This window comes from Lynx rufus, unplaced genomic scaffold, assembly GCF_022079265.1.
Source record: "Lynx rufus isolate CCGP_SWC_20201006 ecotype Redwood Valley unplaced genomic scaffold, mLynRuf1.p SCAF_18, whole genome shotgun sequence".
Taxonomy (NCBI): Eukaryota; Metazoa; Chordata; class Mammalia; order Carnivora; family Felidae; genus Lynx; species Lynx rufus.
The window spans coordinates 40,910,772-40,934,591 of NW_025814832.1; the positions used below are offsets into that span (position 1 = coordinate 40,910,772).

General features: G+C 58.0%; 1 protein-coding gene across 1 annotated transcript in view; it reads right to left on the reverse strand.

Annotated features, from left to right (window-relative positions):
* Window positions 1-6,621: 6,621 nt before the first annotated feature.
* Window positions 6,622-23,820, reverse strand: part of CRHR1 (corticotropin releasing hormone receptor 1) — a 43,839-nt gene continuing 26,640 nt past the window's right edge. Inside the window, exons 3-13 of the mRNA XM_047080443.1 lie at window positions 21,899-22,054; window positions 17,764-17,849; window positions 12,072-12,178; window positions 11,220-11,340; window positions 10,839-10,992; window positions 10,481-10,541; window positions 8,301-8,373; window positions 7,957-8,042; window positions 7,599-7,734; window positions 7,377-7,418; window positions 6,622-6,806 (exon numbers count right to left, since the gene is read on the reverse strand). Coding sequence (XP_046936399.1) covers window positions 6,666-6,806; window positions 7,377-7,418; window positions 7,599-7,734; window positions 7,957-8,042; window positions 8,301-8,373; window positions 10,481-10,541; window positions 10,839-10,992; window positions 11,220-11,340; window positions 12,072-12,178; window positions 17,764-17,849; window positions 21,899-22,054 — 1,163 coding nt within the window. The 3' untranslated portion in view covers window positions 6,622-6,665. The remainder of the gene's footprint in view (window positions 6,807-7,376; window positions 7,419-7,598; window positions 7,735-7,956; window positions 8,043-8,300; window positions 8,374-10,480; window positions 10,542-10,838; window positions 10,993-11,219; window positions 11,341-12,071; window positions 12,179-17,763; window positions 17,850-21,898; window positions 22,055-23,820) is intronic.

Consider the following 23,820-nt stretch of genomic DNA (forward strand, 5'->3'; position numbering starts at 1 on the left):
AGGACCTCGCAAAGTGGTCGGCCACTAGAATCACGTAGACTGTCAGGCTCCTCCCACCCAGGCATTTCTTTACATTTGTCTCACCGCCACCTGAGTCGACAGCTGATTGTGTGACTCAGATCGTGTCTTTCAACTGAATTTTCATGAGGACAGGGACCTTGTCTATCTTTCTGCTGCTCTCAGATTCTGGAATAGCAAATGATGCTCAGAAAATGTGACAACATTTCTCCTTGTTTGTGCCATTCCGTTTCATCCATTGAGACAACATTTAATTCGATTATAAACAGTAATTTCCGTGACAAGGGAACTGTCAGAAATACATTAGGGAACAAAGCCAGTAGACTGGTGAGCGTACCCCAGCTGGTACGGGGACACGCAGCAGGGCCCAGGGATGGGGGGCGGGGCAGGGAAGCTGCTAGCTTCTCCTTCATGGGCTCCCGTCGCTCAGGGGCAGTTAGGGAAGCAGGACCTCTCTGCACCCCAGCACCCAGGTCCGAGCACGGCAGGGCCAGCCAGCCTCTTTCTGAGGGCTGCAGGCCCCCATCTCCTGATGTTCAGCTCAGACCCTCGCTCAGGGCTCTGCTCTCCCAACATAGGGAGTCTTGAGTCTCTTAAAAGTCAACGACCAGCACCCCTGGTGACTCTGGTTAAAAACGCAGATGGTAACAAGTTCAGGCGAAGATGCGGAGAAATTGGAAGTCTCTTAACGTTGCTGGTGGAGTGGGAGACACAGCGGCCTTAGAAAGCGGTTTGGCGGGTCCTCAGTAAACGAAGCGCGTAGAGTTACCATACGACCCAGCAATTCCAGCCCTGGGGTATATAACAACAGGACTGAAAACAGGTATTCAAAACAAACAAACAACCAAACAAACCTGCATGTGAATGTTCACAGCAGGACCATTCACAGCAGCTTGGGATAGGTGGAAAGGACCCAAATGTCCTCCAATGGATAAATGGATAGAGCGAGGTCTCTCTATTATTCAGCCATAAAAAGGAATGAAGTTCTGATACGTGCCGTGATATGGATGGACCTTGAAAACATTATGCTGGGGCGCCTGGGTGGCTCAGTCGGTGAAGCGGCCGACTTTGGCTCAGGTCATGATCTCGCGGTTCGTGGGTTCGAGCCCTGCGTCGGGCTGTGTGCTGACAGCTCAGAGCCTGGAACCTGCTTTGGATTCTGTGTCTCCCTCTCTCTCTGCCCCTCCCCCACTCACGCTCTCTCTCTGGCTCTCGAAAAAATGAATAAATGTTAAAAAAAAAAAACAAAAACTTGTGCTAAGTGAAAGCAACCAGACACAAAAAGAGAAATATTGTATGATTCTACTTTTATGAAATCTCCAGAATACAGAAATCTACAGAGACAGAAAACAGGTTCGCGGTGGCAGAGGCTAGGAAGGTGGTATAGGGGGTGACAGCTGAATGGGAATGGGGTTCCCACTGGGGTGATGACAAAGTTCTGGAACTAGACCAGTCTGTGCCCTGATTTGGGGTTCAGAAATGTAGGCTCCTTCCCTTCCCTTGGGCTCCTGGTGCCCTGGGCTCAAAGGATTCTCTTTAGGCTCATTCCCTCTGAGGCTCTTCCTAGGACCTGGCTCACTGAAGTGTCTATCCAATCTCTGCACCCAAAGACCACCCCCCCCCGCCCCACACCCCTGGAGTTGTTCTTCTCTGCGGCTGCTTCGTGCCCAGAAGTGGCCTGCACCAATGCCCTGGTAGGTGCCATCACACAAGCTACAGCAGCACCCACCCCCTCCAGATTCCATCCCCTTCCTTGAGGGCATCCTCTGTGTCCGCAGCTTCTGCCCCCTCCCTGCTGCTCTTCTTACGGCCTGGGATCTCAAGGTCACAGTCCAGGGTAGGCCAGGGGCAATGTCTCTGCCTTCTGTTTAGAGGACCTAGGGGACACCTGGAGCATTTATCTTCATCCACTTGGGGCAGCAAGGGCATAGCGGGCCTTAGCCTGGTGTGGCTGCTCAGGAAGGGTGGGGTAGGTGCCCAGCTTACCTGGCCCACTCACTGCCCTCGCTTCCTGGCCCAGTGCTGTCCTAGCTGCATGTTCTAGAGATAGTGCTCCCTCCTCGACTCCCCCAGTAACGAAGGCAAGAGATAGGAGCACCCACAGGTCTCCCTCCATGTCGTCCCCCACCCTAGTGGGGTGCCGGCTGCACTTTCCCAGTCTCCTCTTGAGGCCCTGAGCATATGGCCCTCACCCTTGCTTCTGTCCCCACCTGCCTTGGCCCAGTGGGCAAGGAGGTTGGGCGGCAGCCATCTTTCCAGGACCCCTTGGAAGGGCAGGGGGAGTGAGTGGGTGGCAATCTGGTGACTGAAGGTGGTCTCTGGGGTTCTCTCCAAAAGATGATCTCACTGATGCTTCTGACACACTTAAAGCTTTGAAAAATACACATGGTGCAGGCCAGTCTTGGGCCCGAGCCCGACCGGCAGGATCTACAGAGATTGTGGGCTGTCAGAGGTCAAGGTAGGAAGCAATGCTCTGGGATAACACAGGGACGGGGAGGCTGGCAGCCTGAGGCCAGGCTGGGTTCGGGAGTGGGCCACCTGATGCCCGTGCTTTGCAGGTGCCAACTCTGACATCTGGCTTTGTGTCTGTGTGCTGTTTGTCCACAAATGAAGGACACTGAGGAGGGTATCAGAGGGGAGGGTATCAGAGGGGGTATCAGAGGGGTATCAGAGGGGCAAAGAACTCCTTCTGCATGTGGGCGGAACATGGTAGAAGCTGAGCGGGGCCAGCCCGGGCTCACATGCCACTGCCGGGTGCTCTGGAGCAGGTCCTGTGACCTCTCCGTGCCTCACTTTCTCCATCTGTTAAATGGGGGTAACAGCCCCTGGCTCACAGGGTGGTATGAAGCGTAGGTTAGGTCAACAAGTGAGAGGCACCCAGTAGGCACTCAGTCCATGATAACATTGCTGGCGTTGGAATGCAGAAACCAGCTTCGGTTTGGACTGAGGGTGGGTAGTTGAGTTTGAAGTCGGGCCTGATGAAATGATCCTGAGAGATCCTTGAGCTGGAGGCCCGTGAACCCCTTGCATGGACTGAGCAGAGCCTGGGTGGGTGCAGGGAGACCCACAGAAGCTTCTGGTGGCCTGGGCTGCAGTTAAGTATCATTTTAGGGAGTGGAGGGATGGTGGATGTTGGGAAGGTGGGAAGGGCGTGCTGGGAATCAGGATGGATGTACAGAACCCTTACTACTCCCACCCAGCTGAGCTCAGCAGCTGGACATCGGCTGTGGCATCTTTGGGCTGGTCCCTTCCTCACCTGGGACTTATCTCCAGCCAGACCATCTGAATCCCTGAGGCCTCCTGCTCACCAACCCCCCCACCCCGCCCCTCCCAGAGTTGCTCTGTCTGTCCTGGCCTCCTGAAGCCCAAGCCCAGTGACTTCAGTCACCTGAAGGCGTGGAAAGAACCCTGGACGTGGACCCAGAGGACCTTTGATCTCAGAGGAATCACCAGGCCTCGGTTCCCTTGGCTGTAAAATGGGATGATTCCTGCCTCTGTGAGTCACTTGAAGATTAGATAATAAATATTATAAAGGATTTTGCAGATTGCAAATTTACAAATGCCCACAATTAAGGTATTATTATTTGGATTCTAAAACCCCCTTTCCTCCCTAATGCGTGTTTTTCCCACATCTGCCTCTCTCCCCAGTCCTATCCCAGGGCATCTGACCCAGCAGCAGCAGCAGGACTGAGGAGGCCTGGGGGTGGGGTTGGGGGGGGGGAACTGAGGACCCCAGGGCAGGGGTCATGTCACACTCAGAGGCGGAGGAGCAGGAACCAGAAAACCAAAACCCCACGGTGCGTTTTTCCTCCACTGGTGCTCTGTGCCCATGAAGGAAGGTCCCAAGGAGAAATGGGCTCGCGTCGAATACTTGAGGGGAAGACCGCCTCTGGGTGCGGTGTGGAGAAGTTCTTCCAGGCTTGAGCGAGGGGCCTGCCCCACAGGGACCCCCACGCTGCAGCTGCCGGCCTCTCCCCCAGTGAAGCCACGTGTGTGTCTGTTGGTCCGTCACACTCCCACTCACCCAGCCCACAAGCTGAACCTCAGGGCACAGTGACCCTCAGAAACCCTATCTGGGGGCCTGCCCTCACCCTGGACCCCCGGGGCCGTGGGCTGGGAAGGGTTAAACTCTGGGCACCCGCTCCAGGCAGCCCCTCCTCCCTTACCGTCTCTGAATGGGAGGCGTCCTGAGGCTCATCTGGACCAGGCCCTGCCTGCTCAGGGACCCTGCAGGCAGCTTCTTTGGGGACTATCAGCCTCCTCTTGGAGGTGTCCTCTGCTCTGGGCCTTGCAGTTGTTTGCCGGCCCGCGTCTTGGGGTGCTGAGTGCACAGCAAGAGCTCAGAGGGCACCGTCAGCCACCGCAACCAGGAGGCTCAAGCAGGAGAGAGGGCGCTGGGCCAGCTCTAGTCCATGCAACCCCCTGACGATGTCCCCCACTCCTCCCGGGCTCCTCCGTCCTTGGGAAGCGCCCGTCCCCACAGCCTGACTTGTGTAGGAGAAGCCTTGCTCTCTCACCTCATTGGGTGAAAGGCAGAGTGGAGAAAGGTGCCTCAGTCGTGGCCCTGTGACACTCAGCAGGCGCTTCTGGTCCCTCCTGGTAGACACGTCCCTCTCCAGGGCTTCTCTCTCACCAACCCCCCCTCCGTTGCTCTGGAAGCTGTCACCCTATCTCTGTCCTGCTGCCCTGGTCCCCTCCCAGCGTCCCTGGCTGGAGGCCCAGAAGCGAGCCCCAGGCTGGTGGAGAGCCTGTGTGGGACCCCCTCCCCTGCCCTGGTAGTGCAGGCTGTGGCTCCCACACACCGCTCTGTCTGGGCCTTCGGTCCTGGTCTTGCGGCCTGTGCGGCTGTGAGGCTGGGGAAGTGCAGGGAGATTAGCGCCCCCAGGGAGCAGCCTTCCTCCCAGATGGCCCCTTGGATGGGCTGAAGGCGGGTGCGCCCCACTCCGGCTCCCCACGCTTCTGCAGCAGGATTACGTTCCAGCCGCCTGCAGCGGTGGCTGTGGTGTGGCCATCGCCCCCTTCCGCTGCCTCCCTTTCCTGGCCTCATGCCCCCACCTGCTGCCGGTGCCCCCCTTCCCTGACTTGGTTCCGGGGACCTTGTCTCTGGGTCTGTTTCCGGGACAGTGTCAAGGCCTCCCTAACTCTACTTCCTGCTGCCTTGGGGCTGGGACACATTCCTGTCTGGTATCCTTGCCATACTCCTGCTCAAACTGTCTCCGTGGCCCCCGTCCCATCCATGGTGTCCTTGGCCAGCACTGCTCACCCATGGGCCTTCTCTCCCTATGACTCACCGCTTCGAAGAGGCGTCCTTATCGCCTGGGCTCCGCTGACCCGTGCCCCCAGCGGCTCACCTAGCACCCCAGCCTGATGGGTGTGAGTGGTATCAGGTTTCCCAGCCCCACAGTGGCCCCGAAGACTGCAAAGTGGCCTCCGTTTCTCTGCTGCGCCCTTCCCACCCACCCCCGCACAGTCCAGACCTTCACAAATGCTGGTAGAAAAGATAAATATTATTATTTACAGCAGCCATGCCCTCACAGCTGACACCCTTATCTCCCAAAGCTCTGCTCTAGTGGCCCGGTACCTCTAGACACGGGAGGGTCCAGTAGGGGCTGGCTGGTTGCCCCAAGAGTCACCTGTCCTGCTCCAGGATGCTCAGGCAGAGAGAGACCAAGTGCCCTGCCCCTTCTATCTTTGCTTAGCTAATCACGATGCCCCAGAGGACATCTGGGGGCCACAAACTCCCTGTGACCAGCAGAGAGGCTGTCCCCAGGGCCAGACCACTGAAGCCAGTGGCAGGGTGGCCCTGGGTAGCCTCTGTCCCCTGATGAGGAGACTGGCTTTGGCCAGGGCACACCCTGGCTCTTGCTCACCAGCCACGCGGTCACCCTCCCACCCCCGTCTTTCCACAGAGGGGGAGACACCAGGGACAGGAGGTGCAGAAATCAGGGTGCAAATATTATGTGTGGCCAAGGAGGGGGAGCCTGAGTGGCCTGCGGGGCAGTAAAGTTCCAACGGTGCAAGGCAGCAAGGCAGGGCTTTTCTGCTGGAAGTGCCACAGGGCCAGATGAAGTTTCGGTGGCTGGGGAGGATTCTAGTGGCGCGGCCGTTTGCCTGATGATGTCACCTGATCTATAATGACATTGCCAGGGCTTCTGCCCTGGTTCCCATCGGTATTGGAAGGCATTGCCAACACCCAGAGGCGCCATCATGGTGGTTGGGATGCTGTCACAAGTTTCCCATGATGCCCCTGGCAGCGAGGACAGGCCCCAGGTCTCCAGTGGGCTGACATCTTGTGCCGTGGGAGAAGACACCTTTCGGAGGGACCCGTGTGCTGCTTTGGACTTCCACCTGGCCACTTCTACTCCATTCTGATGTCGCCTCCAGGGGGGCCTGGGGCAAGGGGGAGCCAGAGGCCGTGGGCCCGGCCCAGTCTTTATAGGCTATTTCCCGTCATCCCCTGGCCCAGACTGGGTCTGCTCTCATAGGCTGAACTCCCGCTCAGCTGGGGGTTCAGCGAGGGGGGGCCCCCCAGGATGTCCGTGCCAGATGCTTCTGGGGGCGCAGGGTGTGGGAAGGCGCTGATCCCCTCCACAGACAGGGCGGCTGGCTGAGCCTGGAGACCGTCTTCCCCTCCCCGGCCCTCGAGCTCAGACGGCCGTGGACGGCTTGATACTGTGGAAGCTGACACGGGTCGGGGAGGTGGGGATGGACATGGCGCGGGCCACGCGGGCGCGGATCGAGTGCTTGTCCTGCCATCGGTGCCACCTCTTCCGGACGGCAGAGCGGACCTGTGGGCACGGAGCGGAGCATGATGTCCGAGCCCGGGTCTTAGGTCCCACCCCTCCCTTCGGGCTGCCACGAGCAGCTGTACGTGTGATGGGTCCACAGGTGCTCGGGACGCAGGTGTGAAATGCACGGGCCACCCGGGAGGTGGTGACATTCACATCGCCAATGTTGTTTATTTGCAGATTTGTTAGAGGAGGGGTGCCCTTTGCTCATCTGCACGAAGGCGTCATACGGCCTTTGCCGTGAAGAGTTCCTACCTTCAGCATGCATGCACGCCCTGCCCAAGAGCTCAGCCCTTCCTGGTTTCAACAAGCCTTTTCATAGACTCATTGATGAGGCTGAAGCCTTGGCTGTGCCAAATGCCTAAGGGGGCAAAGGAGTGGGCTTGTCACTCCAGGAGCAGAGTGGGCAGGTGGCGGGGACCCTCCTGCGGCTCCCTGCAGCATCCCCATTAGGGACCCAGGGGCGGGGAAGAGATGGCTGGCACGTGGAGGGCAGGAGGGGGCTGCAGACAATCTCGGGTCCCAACAGGCCCCCCTCCGTCCTGAGCTCTGGGACCCCGGCGTCCTTACCTCACTGTTGAGGAAACAGTAGAATACAGACACGAAGAACCCCTGGGGTGGACAGAGAAGGTGGGTCAAGGGCCTGCGGCAGGTGTGGCCCCACCCAACCTCCAGGCCACCACCCCCTTCCTCTCCAGAGCCTCCTGCCCCTCCAGAGCCCTGCCTGGAAGAATCCCCACCGCAGGAGGTCGGGGGACAGCCAGGGCCAGAGCGAGGGGCGGGCGGTGGTACCTGGAAGGATTCTAGGAAGGAGTTGAAGTAGATGAAGACGACCCGGGAGACCTCGTCCTCCCCGGGGTTCACAAAGAACAGCATGTACGTGATGCCCAGGAGGGGAAGCAGCACCAGAGTGGCCTTCACAGCCTTCCTGAGGTGAGGCGGGGTGGGGAGGCCCAGAGTCACAGCCCATCCTGGGACGGGTGGTGAAGAGGGCTGGGCCTGGGGGCAGGGTGCCGGGTTCCCAGGAATGTCTGAGACGGGGAGCCGGGGTTTCGGGAGGGACTGTCAGACCTGTCGGGGGGAGACCCTGGGTCAGAGGCTGGGCTCTCTGAAGCCCCCAGGATTGGGGGAGGGAGGCGGGCCGGGTTACCTGTACTGAATGGTCTCAGATGTGGTGGACGCCCGGAGTTTGGTCATGAGAATGCGGACGATGTTGAAAAGGAAGATAAAATTGATCTGTAATTTGAGCACACGGTGGGATGGTGTGGGCGTGTGTGTGTGTGTGTGTGTGTGCAAAATGTTGGGGGGAGGGCAGGTGGACGGGGCAGGGCCTCAGCCGTCTCAAGTCTGCTCTTGGTGCCCCTGCTTCTCTCCCTCCACCTTCGTTCATGCTTACACATTCCTGGCCCCGTGCCCCCGCCTCTAGGCACGGGGACCCTGTCAGTCCACAGGAGGCACCCTTCTCTCCTGCCCCCCCCCCACCCAGGTTCTTACCAGCAGGACCAAGATCATGGGGCCCTGGTAGATGTAGTCAGTGTATACCCCAGGCCTTTTGCCAAACCAGCACCTAGAAAGCCACAGAGAGAAGGTAAGGGGGGAGGCCCTCTGGGTCCGGTTCGGTGGCATGGGGAGGGGCGGTGCTTGGCCAGGGCAGGACTGGGGCCAGAAGCCAGGATCTGGGTGCCTCGATTCCAACCCTGGCAGAAGGTCAAGATTCCACCACAGTGCCTCAGTTATTCCATCTGCAGAATGGACACCACGCTATTATGAGATGTAAAGCTGGATACACGCAATGTGGCAGGGAGGGCAATTGTGGACCAGAGCACAGAGCGGCACAGGCAAGGGCTCAGCACACCACTGCTCCCCTCTGTCCCCACTGTGGCTCTGGCACAAGCCCACTGACTAGTGGTTCTCTGCCCCTGTCACGCAGTGGTTCCCCAACAGCTAATGACCTCTGAATCTGTTTAATTGCAGCCTCAAGGCAGAGATTCCACAGGCTCCACCTGCTGGAGAGGCAGAACCGCTTTTCATCTTCTTGAATGTCCCTCCAGAAATCTCTTGGGGGGTGGGGGATGGGGCACATGGGAAGTCCCATGTCCTTATGCAGAGACAACGGCCCCCAGGGTATACAGACCTACGGTGCCTGGATCTCATGATGCTTCCATAAACCAGACGCTGAGATTTTTATGTGAAACCTCTTGACCTTTTAAAGGTTTGAAACAAACTCAAGGTTTCGAAAGACACCAGGGAGACCAAATGCAAGCCGTCTGGGGCCAGGTCTAGACCTTAACCCCAGGGTCTACAAATTCTTTCCGGCGTCTCACACCTGGATCCCTTCTGCTGCAGTGTCAGTACCTTACCACTAGATGGCGCTCCAGAGCCACTCAGGCCGACTTTCTTAAGCCAGGCGTCCTTTTACCCCCAAGACGCAGACTCACACACACTGGGTCTTCCTGTCCTCGCCTGTAATCACTCGCCCGCCTGCAGGCACAGGCACCATCGCCCAGGGTTTACGATGCTCCTGCGCCGGACCCCAACATCCGGAGCGTTACTGCCAGGCCCCCCAGCGGTGTCTGCAGCCGGCCGCTCTCCCAGCCCAGGCCCCCACCCTGCCCGCTGTGCCAACGAAGGGAGAGCCCGCCGGGCGGAGTCAGGAAGGATCAGCCTGGTAAATATGAGTATCATTTTCCAGGCTCCTTGTCCAGCCCAGTGAGGTTGTGGGCGGCCCCCTCCCCTCTAGGAGGGCGGAGGGGGGACTTGTCATTGTGATGGACATCAGCTGGAACCCCACTCAGACAATGGGCCCCTGAGAACGCTTTGGCATGGAAGGTGCTGGCACCTCCCAGGCTGTCTATAACCATATTTTCTGCCTCTCTCTCTCAGTGATTCTCAATCTTAGCCCCTAAAATCCCCGGTGCTCACACTCCAGACCACCACCAGATGTAAGCGTCCCACCCTTGGGAGGTCAAGCCTGGGCGTTCGGACTTTTTAAAGCTTCCTGGATGATTCCAACATGAGCCAAGGCTGAGAATCACTGCAGCAGAAGTCTAATTTTCAGGGGCAACTGGGAACACCCGAGACCAAAGTCATCTCAGGACGTCAGAGCTGGAGGCTGGAAGGACCCTATGAGATCATCAAGATTAATTTCTACAAAACCCATGGAATCTTTTGTAAAACAAGTCTTAATATTTTTAGTGCCAGACATTATTCTAAATGCTTCCATATACAGGAACTCGTGTCATCCCCACAAAAACCCTTTGCGGGAGGCACTGTTGTTAGGATGCCCATTTTACAAATGAGGAAACTGAGGCACGCTGGAATAACTAGCCCAAGGCCATATAAGTACTTAATGACGGGTCCATGATTCAGAACCTGGGCAATCTGACTCCAGAGACTTCCAGGGACACTTATGCCGTTCTATATGGCGTGAAATCGCAAGACGGATACAGGAGCCTGAATCTACCCATCCAGCCTCACCTAGAGCACAGCACTGCTAGGGATCCTCGGACTGAGTCCAGCCCCCAGCACTCTCCCTGTATGGACGAATAATGACCCTGACTGGGCAGGTGATGTGGCCAAAGGTCCTCGGGGAATGTCAGGCAGAGCAGGGCCAGGAGCCTGGACCTCGGGGCTCAGGGGGCCCTGAGGGCAGCGAAGGGCAGGAGGTGACTCACTTCTCATTGTCGTAGTACAGCTTCCCAATGGCCCAGGCCACGATGATGGGGAAAGGCACACCTGGGGAGAGACTGGCTGTCACAGAGCCCATCGGTGGGGTCTGGAGGACGCAGGGCTGGAGGACCCCAGGGCAGCCCAGGGTCTAGAAGTGGGCAGGGGTTCCCCAGGGTCGAGCTCATACTCACTTGCCCAGCATGCCTCCTTCAGGGTGTTCCTGCTGCCCCCCATCCCCAAATGGTGCTCACCCCACCGCCCTGACCTGGCTCCGGTCTCCCAGCTCCCCCCTGCCCCAGCCAGCTGGCCAGATCTGGGTGAGGAGCGGGGAGCCCGGCTGGGGCAGGGGGCCTGTGCGCTCACCCCAGCCGATGCAGATGAACATCCACTTGCGCAGCCGGTCGGTGGAATAGGTGAGCACGATGGCCGTGTGCAGGTAGCAGCCCTCCCCGAACATCCAGAAGAAGTTGGTCACGTGGAAGTAGTTGTAGGCGGCTGTCACCAACCTGCACCAGCCCTGCCGCCCCACCCCCACCCAGAGATGACACTGAGATGGGGGACAGGGGTGTGGCAGCGGCGGCACCCCACCCTGGGCTTGGCGCCTCCTATCGGCCAAATTCAACCCCCCCCCCCCCCACCGCCCCTGCCCAGGGAACCGCTCCTGTTTTACTGGGCCCCTTTCCCACCAGGGCAGTCCCACCCAGACCCTTCCCCTGACCGTGGGCCTGCCCCCCCAGGACACACCACATTGCTCTGGTGGACTTCGGGGCTCATGGTGAGCTGGACCACAAACCACGTGGCATTGCGCAGGATGAAGGCCGAGACGAGGTTCCAATGGATGATGTTTCGCAGGCACCGGATGCTCCTGGGGGGCAGCAGGGGAGGGGGGGGGTGACAGGAACCAGGGGAGGAAAGGAGAGATGAGGGACAGGCCGCCAGCGTCACTCCAGCCCAGGCGTATGGATGGGGAAAGCGAGGGCAGGGCTGACCGGCTGTGTCATACCAGGAGGTGGCGGCAGGGGCCCTCCGGATGCCCCCAGGGCCCTTCCGACCTGAGACCCACCCAGACCTAAGCTTGGTGGCGGAGCTGGCCGCACTGCCAGTGCTCCAGGGACCCGGGGCTGCTGAAGGGAGTGCCTCCCATGGCCCCCTCCCCTCCCCGCAGCTCCCGGGTCAGAAAACACAAAACATAAGAGGTTTCCAGTGGCATGACTCCCTCTGAGCCTTCAGGCCTGATGCTCAGCTCCTGCTCCTGCCCCCATTCCTGGCACAGACCTGCCTGGCATTGCCACCTGAGTCCTTGGCAGTAGTTCTGGACCCAGGCAAGTCCAAGCTCAAAGGCCTCCACCTTCCTGGGCTCCCAAATGGGTGCATCTTGGCAAGGGTGTGGGTGGCCTAAGGTGAGCCCCGTAGCAGTTACTGGGCTGGGGGGGGCAGAAATGACCCTCCAAGAGACCTGGGGCTCCCGTATCTGTCACCACCTCCCACCGAGGCGAGGGGGCAGGGCGCCCAGTGCTCCCTGCCCAGTGCCGGCCCTCCGGCATCTTACTTCTGTACCCTGCTCAGGGCCTGGGGCCAGCACTGAGTCTTTCTCACCTGAGCCGCAGAAAGAGGACAAAGGCCACCAGGAGGGCCACCAGAGAGACGCAGTGGCCCAGGTAGTTGATGATGACGGCGACATGGTAGTGTACCTTGCTTTTCTTCTGAGGTAGGAGAGAGGGACAGACGTGAGGCTCCCACATAGCTGCACCCCTGCACCCACTGGACACGTGAGGATAGCCCCCTTAGGTGGCCGAGACGAGGTTGATAATGATAATAGTTATTCCCCTTCCCGAGCCCTGACTATGGTCAAGCATGGCCCTGGAGCAGGGCCGTCCAGTTTGAGACTGTGTCTGTCTATCTGTCCCTGAATCCCATGCTCTGCCCACTGCTCCGTGCTATTAGACAAATCCCAGCTAACTCGGGTCTTCACATCACACAGGGTTCCCTGCTCCACGTAAATGAAGACGTGTGCACAGCCCTCACGGTTCCATTCTGTTCGATCCCCAGGTGACCCTCTTGGGCACGGACACCAACCTCTAGGACTTTTTTCCTCATCCATTTCTTTTTTTAAAAAAAGTTTATTAAGTTTATTTATTAGGGAGAGAGAGAGAGAGCACAAGCAGGGGAGGGGCAGAGAGAAGGAGAGACAGAATCTCAAGCAGGCCCTGCACCATCAGCACAGAGATCCACGTGGGGCTTGAACTCATGAACTGTGAGATCAAGAGACAGACACTTTCACTGACTGAGACACCCAGGCGCCCCTCCTCCACTTCTAAGTTGAGCCATCATCTCTTTGATTACCCAGAATCCCTCCTCGCGGAGGGAACCTGCCCCTAGTGGCCACGGAAGGAAGGGCAGTTGCATCCACAGAATCATTACAGACCATAAGAACTCTCTAGGCTCCATAACGCACTTTCCAGGTCCTACCCCTGGTCCAGGGGGTCTGCTGGGAATGAATGGGACCCCTTCCCGGGACTATAATGAAGCCCCCCCTAACCCCCCGCCTCAGTGTTACCACTTCATTCACTGCATGAAATAAAGGAAGCTGAGAAGTGCTGTGGTCTCTTCTTTCCGGAGTAAGTAAGCTCCCTGAGGCATGAAGCCTTTCCACGTCCAGAGTGTTTTCGTATCTCTTGTCTCCTCAACCTGTTAAGGCCACCATGTAGAGGAGCCGGAAGGGAGTCTATACCTTATTTTGTAGAAAAACAGGCCTAGAAGTATGTTGACTCATTCAAGGTCCCTCAGCCTCAAACCATCTCTTAACCAGCACGTACAGACTGGCAAGGTGCTGAGACCGCAGATGTGGCCCCCACCCCATAATGGGGGACTGATGGTCCCCATTGCCCAGCTCTATGCAGATTCTGCCCCCCAAGAGCAAAGCCCCTCTTCACCCTTTCCCGGGTCCCGAGAGGGGCACACGGTAGAGCTCCATAACTGTGTGAAGGAAGGACAAATTTTGTTGAAAAGCAACCGGCTTTGCAAAGGGCAGGGGTGTGAGGGGGTCCCTCCCCTCCCCTTCTTGGGTCCTGGGGTGGGGCCAGGCCATGAGTAAGTTCACAAAGGTCACGTTCGACCTTTTAGAGCTACTGAAGAGCTCCTGGCTCTCCACAGACCTTCCTGTCGGAATTCCAGAATCCATGGGCATCAGAGCTGGTCCTAAGGGATCGAGTCCAGCCCTACTCACTTTCCAGATGAGGAAACTGAGGCCCAAACTCACTCACCCAAGAACAAAGGATGTACCTCTGCAGCCGGCCACCTAGCAGGCACCTGAGAAGAGGCTGAGCCCTCCCTCCCCTGCTCTTCCCAGAGCCCACCACACCCCTCCTGAAGGCACGTCCTCACTGAAAACCTCTGAGGTCCGGAAGGCCCAGGAAGCTCTGTTCTAAGGGGCTGGTTTGGAACATGGCAGGAAACCACATTAGCGGCTCAAGCTCAGAAGGGTTGAGACCCACTGAGGTATAAATGGGGACAGACAACAGAGAGGCGGGGGCAGACAGAGAAGTGGGAGAGAGGGTGGGGGGAGAAGGGGAGCAGAGGGTATCTATTGGCACCGTGGAGATGGGAAGGGTCTCTGAGAGTCTGGCATAGAGCCAAACCCAGAGACTCCAGAAGATATGCACACATGCAGCCTGTCTGGAGCTTGTACTTAATTTCCTTTCATTGAATTTCCCACAAATCAGGGGCGCCTGGGTGGCTCAGTGGGTTGAGCCGTCTGACTTCGGCTCAGGTCACGATCTCACGGTCCGTGAGTTCGAGCCCCATGTCGGGCTGTGTGCTGACAGCTCGGAGCCTGGAGCCTGTTTCGGATTCTGTGTCTCCCTCTCTCTCTGACCCTCCCCCACTCATGCTCTGTCTCTCTGTCTCAAAAATAAATAAACGTTAAAAAAAAAATAAAAAAAATTTCCCACAAATCCGTGCGGCGAAGCCCCTGGGTGATAACAGTACCTGTGGAGCTAGAACGGCGTGATGCCCCAGCTTTGCTCACTTGCCCAGGTGGGCAGCATGAACAAGACATGCAGGGAACCCCTTCACCGCCACCTGCCATCAGCCACACCCGCCCCTGGACCCCCACAGCAGGTTGACCCTGGGTCGTTTGGTTGGAGGAGGGATGAGTGGGATTTATTAAGCACCTACTGTGTGCTGGGCACTGTGCCAGGTGCTTTACAGATGTCACTGCTTTCCTTTCTCACAGTGGCCCTCTGAGGCTGTCCTTCTGTCTCTGTTTCTCCAGCTGAAGAGGCTGCGTGATCAGCCCAAGCTGCCTGGCCAGCAATGGGAATCCAGGTCGCCTTAGAGACCTCTCCTCCCCTCTACCCCATGGTGCCTTTCCGGGAGACAAGCAGGGACTGAAAACAGACGCCCAGGACCCTCGGAGGGGCTAATGAGAGGTTTACTCCCCCGAGGATGAAAACTGGGCCAAACCATTCATGGGGGCTGCCTCTGGGTGACTCCTCCGGCTACAAGGCCCTGTGCTGCCTCCTGCCACACCAGCCTGATGCAGCCTGAGAAAGGGCAGCCTGTGAGGTGACAGGGCAGAGAGCCCAAGGAGACTGCCTGAGACACGGCAGGGCCACCCCAAGAGATGGCCAGCATTACCAGACCTACCAGCCGCTCAAGAGACAGCTGGTCACCCTTCGACATGGTCAGGAATACTGAGACGTGGTCAATGACATCCACAGAGAACGGCCAGCAATATCCTGAGATGTCTAGTGATACTTCAAGGGACCCCAATGACACCTGGGAGACAGCCACCATTAACTGCAGAAGCAGCCAGGATACCTGAAGGACAACGGACACAGCCAGTCCCTGGGCACCTGACCAGCACCCTGTCCCTGTTCCGTTTGGAGACCTAGGGCCGGCTGGTGCCCTGAGGAAGGTGGCACAGTGTGGCCCTAGGGCAGCGGCCCCTCCACCGCACCCTCAGTGACCAGAATCCAGTAAGTAACGAGCGCCCGGCCGACTTCCACCAGACTCTGCAAGACACACCTTGTCCCCAACAGTGGCAGCGTCAGACCTGTCCCGATGCCTGTTCAGGATGACTCAGTGCATCCTCCCTGCCGGGTCCCCGCTGCTCTTGTCCAGTATCCCAGCCCTGGTGTCTCTCCCGCCCCCGGGCCGTCCTGCTCTGTGGCTCCTCCTCGCCAGCAGGTTTCCCAAGCTACTCCCTCACCCCACCGGTGGGCACTCCAGCCCTTTGTTCCTCCAAGTGGGGTCCCCAGACCAGCGACACCAGCATCACCCAGGAGCTTGCAGGAATCTGAAGACACAGAATCTGAAGCCCTGTCAGACGTCTGAATCCTCGTTTTAGCAAGAAGCCCCAGTGATTCTTAAGCGTTTCAGAAGTTCTGGTCCAACTAGCATCGCTGTGAGCAGTGAGCCCCAGCCCACAAGCCTACACCCCAGAATCCCTTTCATGTCACCTCACGATGTGCCCCAAGGACCAGGCTCCCCAGCTCAGTAGAGTGTGGGGGAGGGGAGCAGATTGTGTACAAGTGTCATGGGAGGGGGGGATGAGTCTGGGCAGTGGGGGGGGAGGATGTCACTGCAGTGAAGGGAGACAGTGTCCGGGGGCTGCTGGTGTGGAAAGCGGGGGCCAGTGCAGGGTGGCACTGGTGGGGGGTGGTCAGTGCCGTTGCCCCAGGTTGGGCCACGGACTAGTTGGGAGCTCGTCCCCTGGTGGTGGTGGCTGTAGGCCGTCTCCTCCCTGGCCTGGCCTCTGGGAGCCCTCGAAAGCCCCACTTCACAGACAGACCTTCTGCAAATCCATTATCTGCAATCCCCTAGGGTGTTGGTGCTTAATTAGGGCTTAGCCCCAGGCCCAGAGTGAGAAGCCTGCTGCACCATTAATTGGAGACTTTTCTCTTCCTCTTCTCCATAGCTTGGGAGTGGATGTGGGGGGCGGGGGTGCGTCTTGAGAGCGGGGAGGGGTCTGGCGAGGCGAGAGGCTGGCAGAAGGGAATGGCATTTTCAGTAATTAAATTAATTGATTACCCAGAATGCCAGGCAACCCGGCCAGCAGGAGCTGCCGGGGAAAGCGGGGGGGAGTGGGGGGGGGGGGTTGTTCCCAACAAGTCGGTAACCAGAGGTAGGGGTGGCTGTGTTACCGGTCTCCTCACCAATGACCCCCCACCCCCCTCACCCCAGGTGAGAGGAGAGGCAGAGGGGTGGCAGGTGGATGGAGCGCCCTCCAAAGGCCAAGATGCAGGCAGACATCTACCAGGGGGCAGACACTGTATTACCCCCGCCCCTTTCACAGACCAGGTAGCTGGGACTTGGTGAGGCTCAGTCTCCTGCCTGGGGTCACATAGCTTGCGTGCTGGAATCAGAATCCAAACCATCCACCTCCAAAGCCCGTGCTGTCCCCGTTACACTGCCAAAGAGGGGACTGATGAGAAGCTGGTGTTTCCCCAGTCCTCCTTCTGCCCCTAGACCCCACTGGTGGAGAGGCGGAGACAGACCCCTGTCATGGCAGACGGGGTGGGAGCCACAGGGTAGCCAACTAGAAGGACCGGGCTTAAATTCGAGCAGGAGGGATTTGGGTGGACCATGAACTTCTCCTGACGTCTGGGGGGCTCCAACGCAGGGGGGAGGCTGGGAGCCGCTGTGCTGTCCAGCTTTGCTCAGGTTCAAGAAGGTGACAGACGCCTGCCCCTCAGGGGTGGGGGAGGGTTATTTGTTTTAGGCCAGGAGGCTGGCCACCCGACCTACAGTTGAAGACACATCATCCGCCTCAGGCTTTGCAGACCCGCAGGTCAAGGTGGGGTGCAACAGGGGGCTGGAGATGCCTTGCCTTCGCTGCCTCCCCCACAGCATCCCCCTGTGGGCGTGAGCTGGGCTCTAAGAGGTGCTGACCCGGCTTTCTGCCCATGAGCCCCGCCTCCTTTCCTTCCACTTGCTCTACTGGGCACCAGGTAAGGAGCTCCCCACGAGGCTGAGTGGCCTTCTCCCCCACCCCACAAGCCCAAGTCTTCTGGCCCAACTATGTTTCCTGACCCCACTTCCCTCCCCCAGGCTGGAACTGGATGTGCAGCTCAGGTGGGCGGTGTGGAGAACGGAGGAAAAGCTGTCCCAGTGCATGCAGACGGAAGGAAGGGAGGAACAAGGACCCAACTCATCTGTGTCAGAGCCGGTGGCTGCCCTCTTGGCTCCCCTCCCCTGGAGATGGCCCCTCAACGGGTCGGGTGCCCGTGCAGCAGACCCAGATCCGAGCTGGGGCCTGACCCACCCTCTACACGGGCAGACTCACCTCCCCACTGAGGATCTCCTGGCATTCCGAGTAGTTCACACGGGCGGCCCAGCTGCCATTGGCCAGGCACTCCCGGTAGCCGTTGTCTGGAAAAAGGAGAGAGTCAGAGTGATGCGTGGGCTCCTCTCCCAAAGAGCAACCCAGGCATCTGTCTGTCTGCTGGGCTGTCCATCTATCCATCCATCTGGGCCAACACAAGGGCCTGCTTGCTGGGGGCTCTGGGTTGAAGTTGAGGAGAGAAGCCACCTGCCTTTCTGCCCACCGGCCCCATTGGGGGCTCAGTGACGGCCCCAGTGCCCGCCCATGGGACCAAGGCTCTGCCCACCCAGGTTGCCATGATCATGTTCACGGGACTTGACCAACTTACTGTGGCTGTCCCCTTGCAAGGCCTTATATGGCAACAGATTATGTGGTAGGTACCCTCCTGAGAAACGCGGCAGCAAAAAGGATGGGATCTGATGAGTCAATTCCCCGTCACAAGGCTGGGCGTGATATGGCGGAAGGGTTTGTGGTGACAGCTCGGGTGGCATAGTGAAATGACGGTTTTATATGGTGACTCTCCGCGGTGAGGTTTCCCACGGGGGGCGGGGGGGGGTCCTCAAGTGGCAACGTTTCACATGGGGTGGGGCTCGCAGAGCAGGTGTTGGGGAAGGTCCTCGTGGTGACGTTGCTCTACAGCAGGATTTATGCTGGAGGGTCATGTGGTGGGCTCCTCCAAGGTGAAGGCCTCTTAGGACAGAAAGTGACAGGTGGCAGGAGTGTGCTGGGGGATGTCACGGGTGGTGGCCCTCACAGGATCCACTACAACCAGCTCCCAGCCTGGCACGTAGCACTTGGAGGAAAAGGCAGGAGGGCAGCCCCGGGAGGTGTGGGGGTCTGTGCAGCCACCACGCTGGACTGTGGCCCGGAACCTGTCACCTTCTAAAGAGATGGGGAGCAGCCTTGTGATCTGAGCTGAAGCCTGACAGCAGCGGGACAAGAGTGAGATGATGGGGAGGGCGGTGGGGGGGGGGGGGCGGAGATGTGCCTGCCTCCCGGAAAGAGGGCGCCATGGTCTGGCCTTCAGGACCACAAGGCTGAGGTCTCTCTAAATAGCTCCCCCTGGGCTCTGCATGCCAGTGGGGAAATGAAGCTAAATACATTTTTCAAGCTCTGCCCAGCTTCCTACCCAGCTGAGCTGAGCCCTTGGGCAGAGTTGGCGAAGGAGCTGCTGATTCTCTCCTAATTGCTAAATGAGGGATAAGCAACCAGAGGGCTGAGGGCGCAGCGACTAGGATTTCAGGAAGGTCTGGAAGGAGGCGAGGAACCAGGGGGAATCCAATGTGTCTGCCACGGACCGGATGTGCCTGGGACCACAGGCTGCTCTGGGGTGTCTGCAAAGGATGGGACTTTGGGCAGAGATCGGGTTGGCAGAGGTATGCGGGTGGGGGAGGGGAGACAGGGATGGGGTCTTGCTTTAAGCAAGAGCATGGCTCTTAACCCAGGCCGCCTCGGTTCAAATCCTGGCACCACTCCTTCCTAACTGCGTGACCTTGGGCAAGCCACACAACCTCTCAGCTTCCTTATCTGCAAGAGAGGAACAAACTTCACAAGGGCGCCTGCCTCGATGGTTGAGCGAGCATTTTTAGGTAACATGTGCCGAGTGCTTGGGGTCTACCCGGCTCGTAGTGTGAGCTATTATTTTCATTATTATTGTCTCGGAACTATTGCTCGTATAACCTTCTGTGAGATTCAGGACATGTCACTGATCCCTATCAGAGTGGGTACTGGCTGGGGTTACAGGAGATGCCTCCTTGACTCAAGCTCCCCCTTGGCACCCCGCGTGTCGGCGGGGGGGAGGAGGGGCAGCCTGGAGCCCTCTCAGGACAGGTTATCCGGAGGGAGCAGGCTTTGGCGGGAAGGGAGGAGGTGATCCTGAAAAGAAACACGCAGCGAGTCGTTGCCAGGGAGGAGGCGACCTCCTTGTCTTTAATTGCTGAGCTGAGCAGTCCTCCCGGAGAGTCTTGGGAAAATGGATTATTTTTGGAAAAGCTTCCCATCCCTTTGAAGATCAGATACAGCAGGAGGAAGGGCATTTCGGAAAAGGTTTGGAAGTCCTGGCAGTGCCTCATCAGCAAATGAATTAATTAGAGCCTAATGATTAGGTACAATTCTGGGTTCCCGGTCACTGCTGATTACACGGGCGTATTCCTCATCTTTCTGGCGCTGGGGGAGCCTTCCGGCCCCGCCTCCACATCCAGGGACCATCGCCCAGCTCCTCTCCTGGGATCAGAGAGGGAAGAGCAAGGGAGCAGAGAGAGCACCTCACTCAAACCTCCCTCCCATCCTGCAGGTGGAGAAACTGAGGCTCAGTTACGGGCGGAGCTGGGGCTAGAACCCAGGACTCCCGCCTTCCACTTGAGGCAGGGCTGGCTAATCAAGCAGCACGTGCCCAGGCACCAACGCCTTTATTGGGGTCACGCCAAGTCACCTTGGAGACAGGAGTGGACGGAGCTCATGGGGAGTGGCAGGACTGTAGCCACAGAGGGCCTGGCCGGCCCCACTCAGGAGTGTGGACTTGACCATGGAGGCAATGGGGAGCCGCAGAAGGCTCGACTCCAAGCAAGGGTGTGACAGGGTTAGATGCTTGGACCGGGGCCGTGGCCCCGGCGATGGAAGGAAAGTAGTCTTGGACGTGAAAATCACTTTGGAGGTGAAGTTGAAGGATCTGGCAACTGTGGAGACACAGAAGGGCCTCTCTCTTCCTGGAAGCAGCCTCCCCATCCCCACCACGCACCAGCCCCAGTGCCGCCTCCTTCCTGGGAGCTCCGGAAGGACTGGGCATTGTGGCATTGTGAGTGGAGCCGTGGCCCTGCCTGGCGCTTTGTGACCTCAGACGGCTGTCAGCCTCTGCCTCGGTTTCCTAATTGTGAAATGGGCCCTACTAAATTTTAGGCTCCGAGCCTCGAGCTCGAGCCCCGAGCTCTCTTCTTAGGTCCTTCTGCCCTTCCCCCTACCCACACTTCTCCTCGCACCCACTCAGTCTTTCTCCTCTCAGGGTCCGAGATGTGGCTGCAGACACGTGAAGCTGTGTGGACTGGCTCCCCGCCCTAACTGGAAGCCTCCCCAGGGACTTCCCACCCCTCCTTGGTTGCAGCCACCAACCCTAACCCCCTTATGTAGCTGGTAAAGGAGAGGGGGCAGAAGGAGGAATGTGGGAGTTCTGAGCTGAACGAAGACTTAGAAGCCATGCTATCCAGCCTTCTCCATCATCAGACCAGGGGCCAAGGGCCGTAAGAGGGGGAAAATGTGTTAAGGTCACATGGCAAGTCTCCAGGTGAACCACCCGGTGTTTGTGGTCACCCTCGGTGCCCCCGTGGGCCTCTGAGCTCAGGCTCACCAGCCCCAAGAACCCACCCCTAGGGACCCCCACCCTCCCCTCAGATGGGACAGGGCCCCTGGCCCACAGCTGCTGTTCTCCTGATAAGCAGGAGCTGTGAGTCATTGGCAGGGGAGAGCAAATTAGTTCTGAGGGTGACAGGTAGGGTAGCAAGTTGCTGCAAAGCCTGGAGGTGGAGGCTCAGGGCCTCAGGGTAGCGAGGTGTTTACGTGGGGATCGAGTATCCAACAGACCCTGGGCAGTTCTCCCCCACTCCCAGCAGACCTGTGGGCTTGCATGCCAGGCCAAACGCCCTGCCTGTGGACCTAAAACTGAGCCCCCTGCAGGGGTTTGGTCTGCAGGGCCCTGGACAGACCTCCTAACCTCTCTGAGCTCAAAGTTGGGGCTATTCTGGAGATTCCTGCCCTACCTCATAGGGTTGTGGTAGGCTTATCCCAACTAACCCTGTCTGTCAACTGCAGAAGAAAGTGTCACACAGACGTGCAGGCCAGCTCCAGCTTCACCTCTTACCAGCTGGTGAACTTGGGGAAGTCCCCTAACCTCTCTGAGCCTTGGAGGCCTCGGTATATGATGAAAACTGGATAGTTATATATAGCATCTTCCAGGGATAGTATGGGAATTAGCAATAAAGAGCACAGAGCTGGCCTTTGGTAAATGGTGGTTGTATCCATGAGAGGTATTGTGGTATTGCCATTATCGTTATTATCCCCCCCCCCCACCTCCAACAAGTCCCAAGCTCTTCCCATCCTGTCCCACCTCGGCAGATGGTCCGCCCTCCAGAGGCTTCCTTACTTGTGGTGTTGTAGCGGACACCGTAGAAATAGGCAGGGCAGGGTCGAACCACCAGCTGCCCCGCAGGGCTCCGGGGCCAGCAGGTGCCAATGAGGTCCACGGATGCATTGCATTGCAGTCCTGGGGGGCAGAGACAGCTGGTGAGGCAGAGCAAGATCCCTACTCCAGTGTCCTATCCACCTGCCCACACTCACCCATCAACTGGGAACAAGATGGGAGCAATGACCCCAGTGTAGAGATGAGCTCACCCTATGCAGGGGAGACATCAGGGAAAGCAATCTGAATTTGATGCTATGACACTAGGGAGCCAGTGTGGGTTCTAGAGTAGAGGAGGAACAGAGACAGTTGAAGGTGGTGTTAAAAGCTGAGGTCTTGGCTGGCATTTAGAAAAAATGCTGGAGATGCTTCAGCTCTGCTGCTCTGTAGCCTGAAGACACTTCTCTTGGCCCCTCATTTGGTATAGATTGGACCTCTGAGACTTCACAGTCTGGAACAGCCTGGAACCTTGATCTAGCCGCCTCACACATGTACGGAACCAAATCACATCTGCTCTGGCTCCGAAGTTGGCCCAGCTTCTCCCTGGCCTGATAACCACACTTACTGAATGCATAGTGTTTGTGCTCTAGACTGTGCGGGGCCCTAAGAGAGGACTGATCGAGAAGGGAACTATGGGGAGAAAACGGAAGGAGACACCACCTCCGGGAGTGGGAAGTAGCCTGGAACACTGGCTTTTGACTGGGCTCTGCCACTAATTTGCTGTGTGACCACAGGCCTGTCGCTTGCTCTCTCTAAGCCTTCGTGTCTTTAGAGTGAAATTAAGAAGTTGGATCTGATCAGAAGTTCTTAATCTCAGTCTACTGGAAGCTTTAAGGGTTTGTAGAGACTCTGAAATTAAATGAAAAAAAAAATGGTGTATACATGCATCTTAATTGGGAAAGGGACCGTGGCCTTCACTAGATTCTCAAAGAGGTCTGTGACTCAAAAAAGCACGTCAAAACCCCCTTCCCAATATTTTCCCTTTGTTGAAGAGCTTTTTGGAGAGGAGCGTGCGCGTGTGTGTATGTATGTGCGTCTGTTGGGGCAGAGCTGGGCCACAGTAATGCTTCTGGAATGAGTAGGAAGGCTTTTGGTCTCTAGCGGGTGGAGGCTGGGCCGAGGGTGGTCCTCGCACCCCTCCTGACGCTGTCCCTTCCTTCTCTGCCTTTTGATGCCCTCTTCCACATAAGGTTGGCACACCAGTCCTGTTGAGAGCCAGTGTGCCCATCCTGATGGGAGGGGGTTAATAATTCTGGAGACTGGCACAAGAAGGCACGGGCAAACCGGGGAGAGCCGTGAACCAACGCAAGGGCAGCCTCTTCAGGGCCAGGCGTCGGCAGCTGCCAAGCTCTGGCTGGGCCCACCTGCCATCATCTCCTCCTCAGATTAGCCTGTAACTCAGTCTCTCAGGAAACAGCCTGGGTTAGGGTGGTGTCCTTTAGCGCTCCTGAGCGGCACTCGTACCCACTGCTGGTGTTTCTTGCTCATCAAAGCTATTCAGAGGCGTTCCTATGAATCAGGGCTTAGGGACAGAGGCCTTGAGGCCAAGTGGTTTAATTGAAAGAGGAAGAAGTCTGGATCGGGGCTGACCGGACACGAGGAGATGGCGGGCCAGGCCAAGCCTTGGTGTTGTGCCACAGTAGAGCCTCTGTGAGTGGTTGCTGGGGGGGGGGGGGACGGGGAGGGGAGTGAGGAAAGCAGGTTGAGATTTTAATCTCTCCTGGGTCGTGCCTGTAGTGCTGAGCCCAGAGGAGGGGGAAGCTGGAGGCAAGTGGCCATGGGGAGGGAGGGATAATATTATGGACCATGCTCTGCCTTTTCAAGGCCCGTCTTCGTCTATTTCATTGATC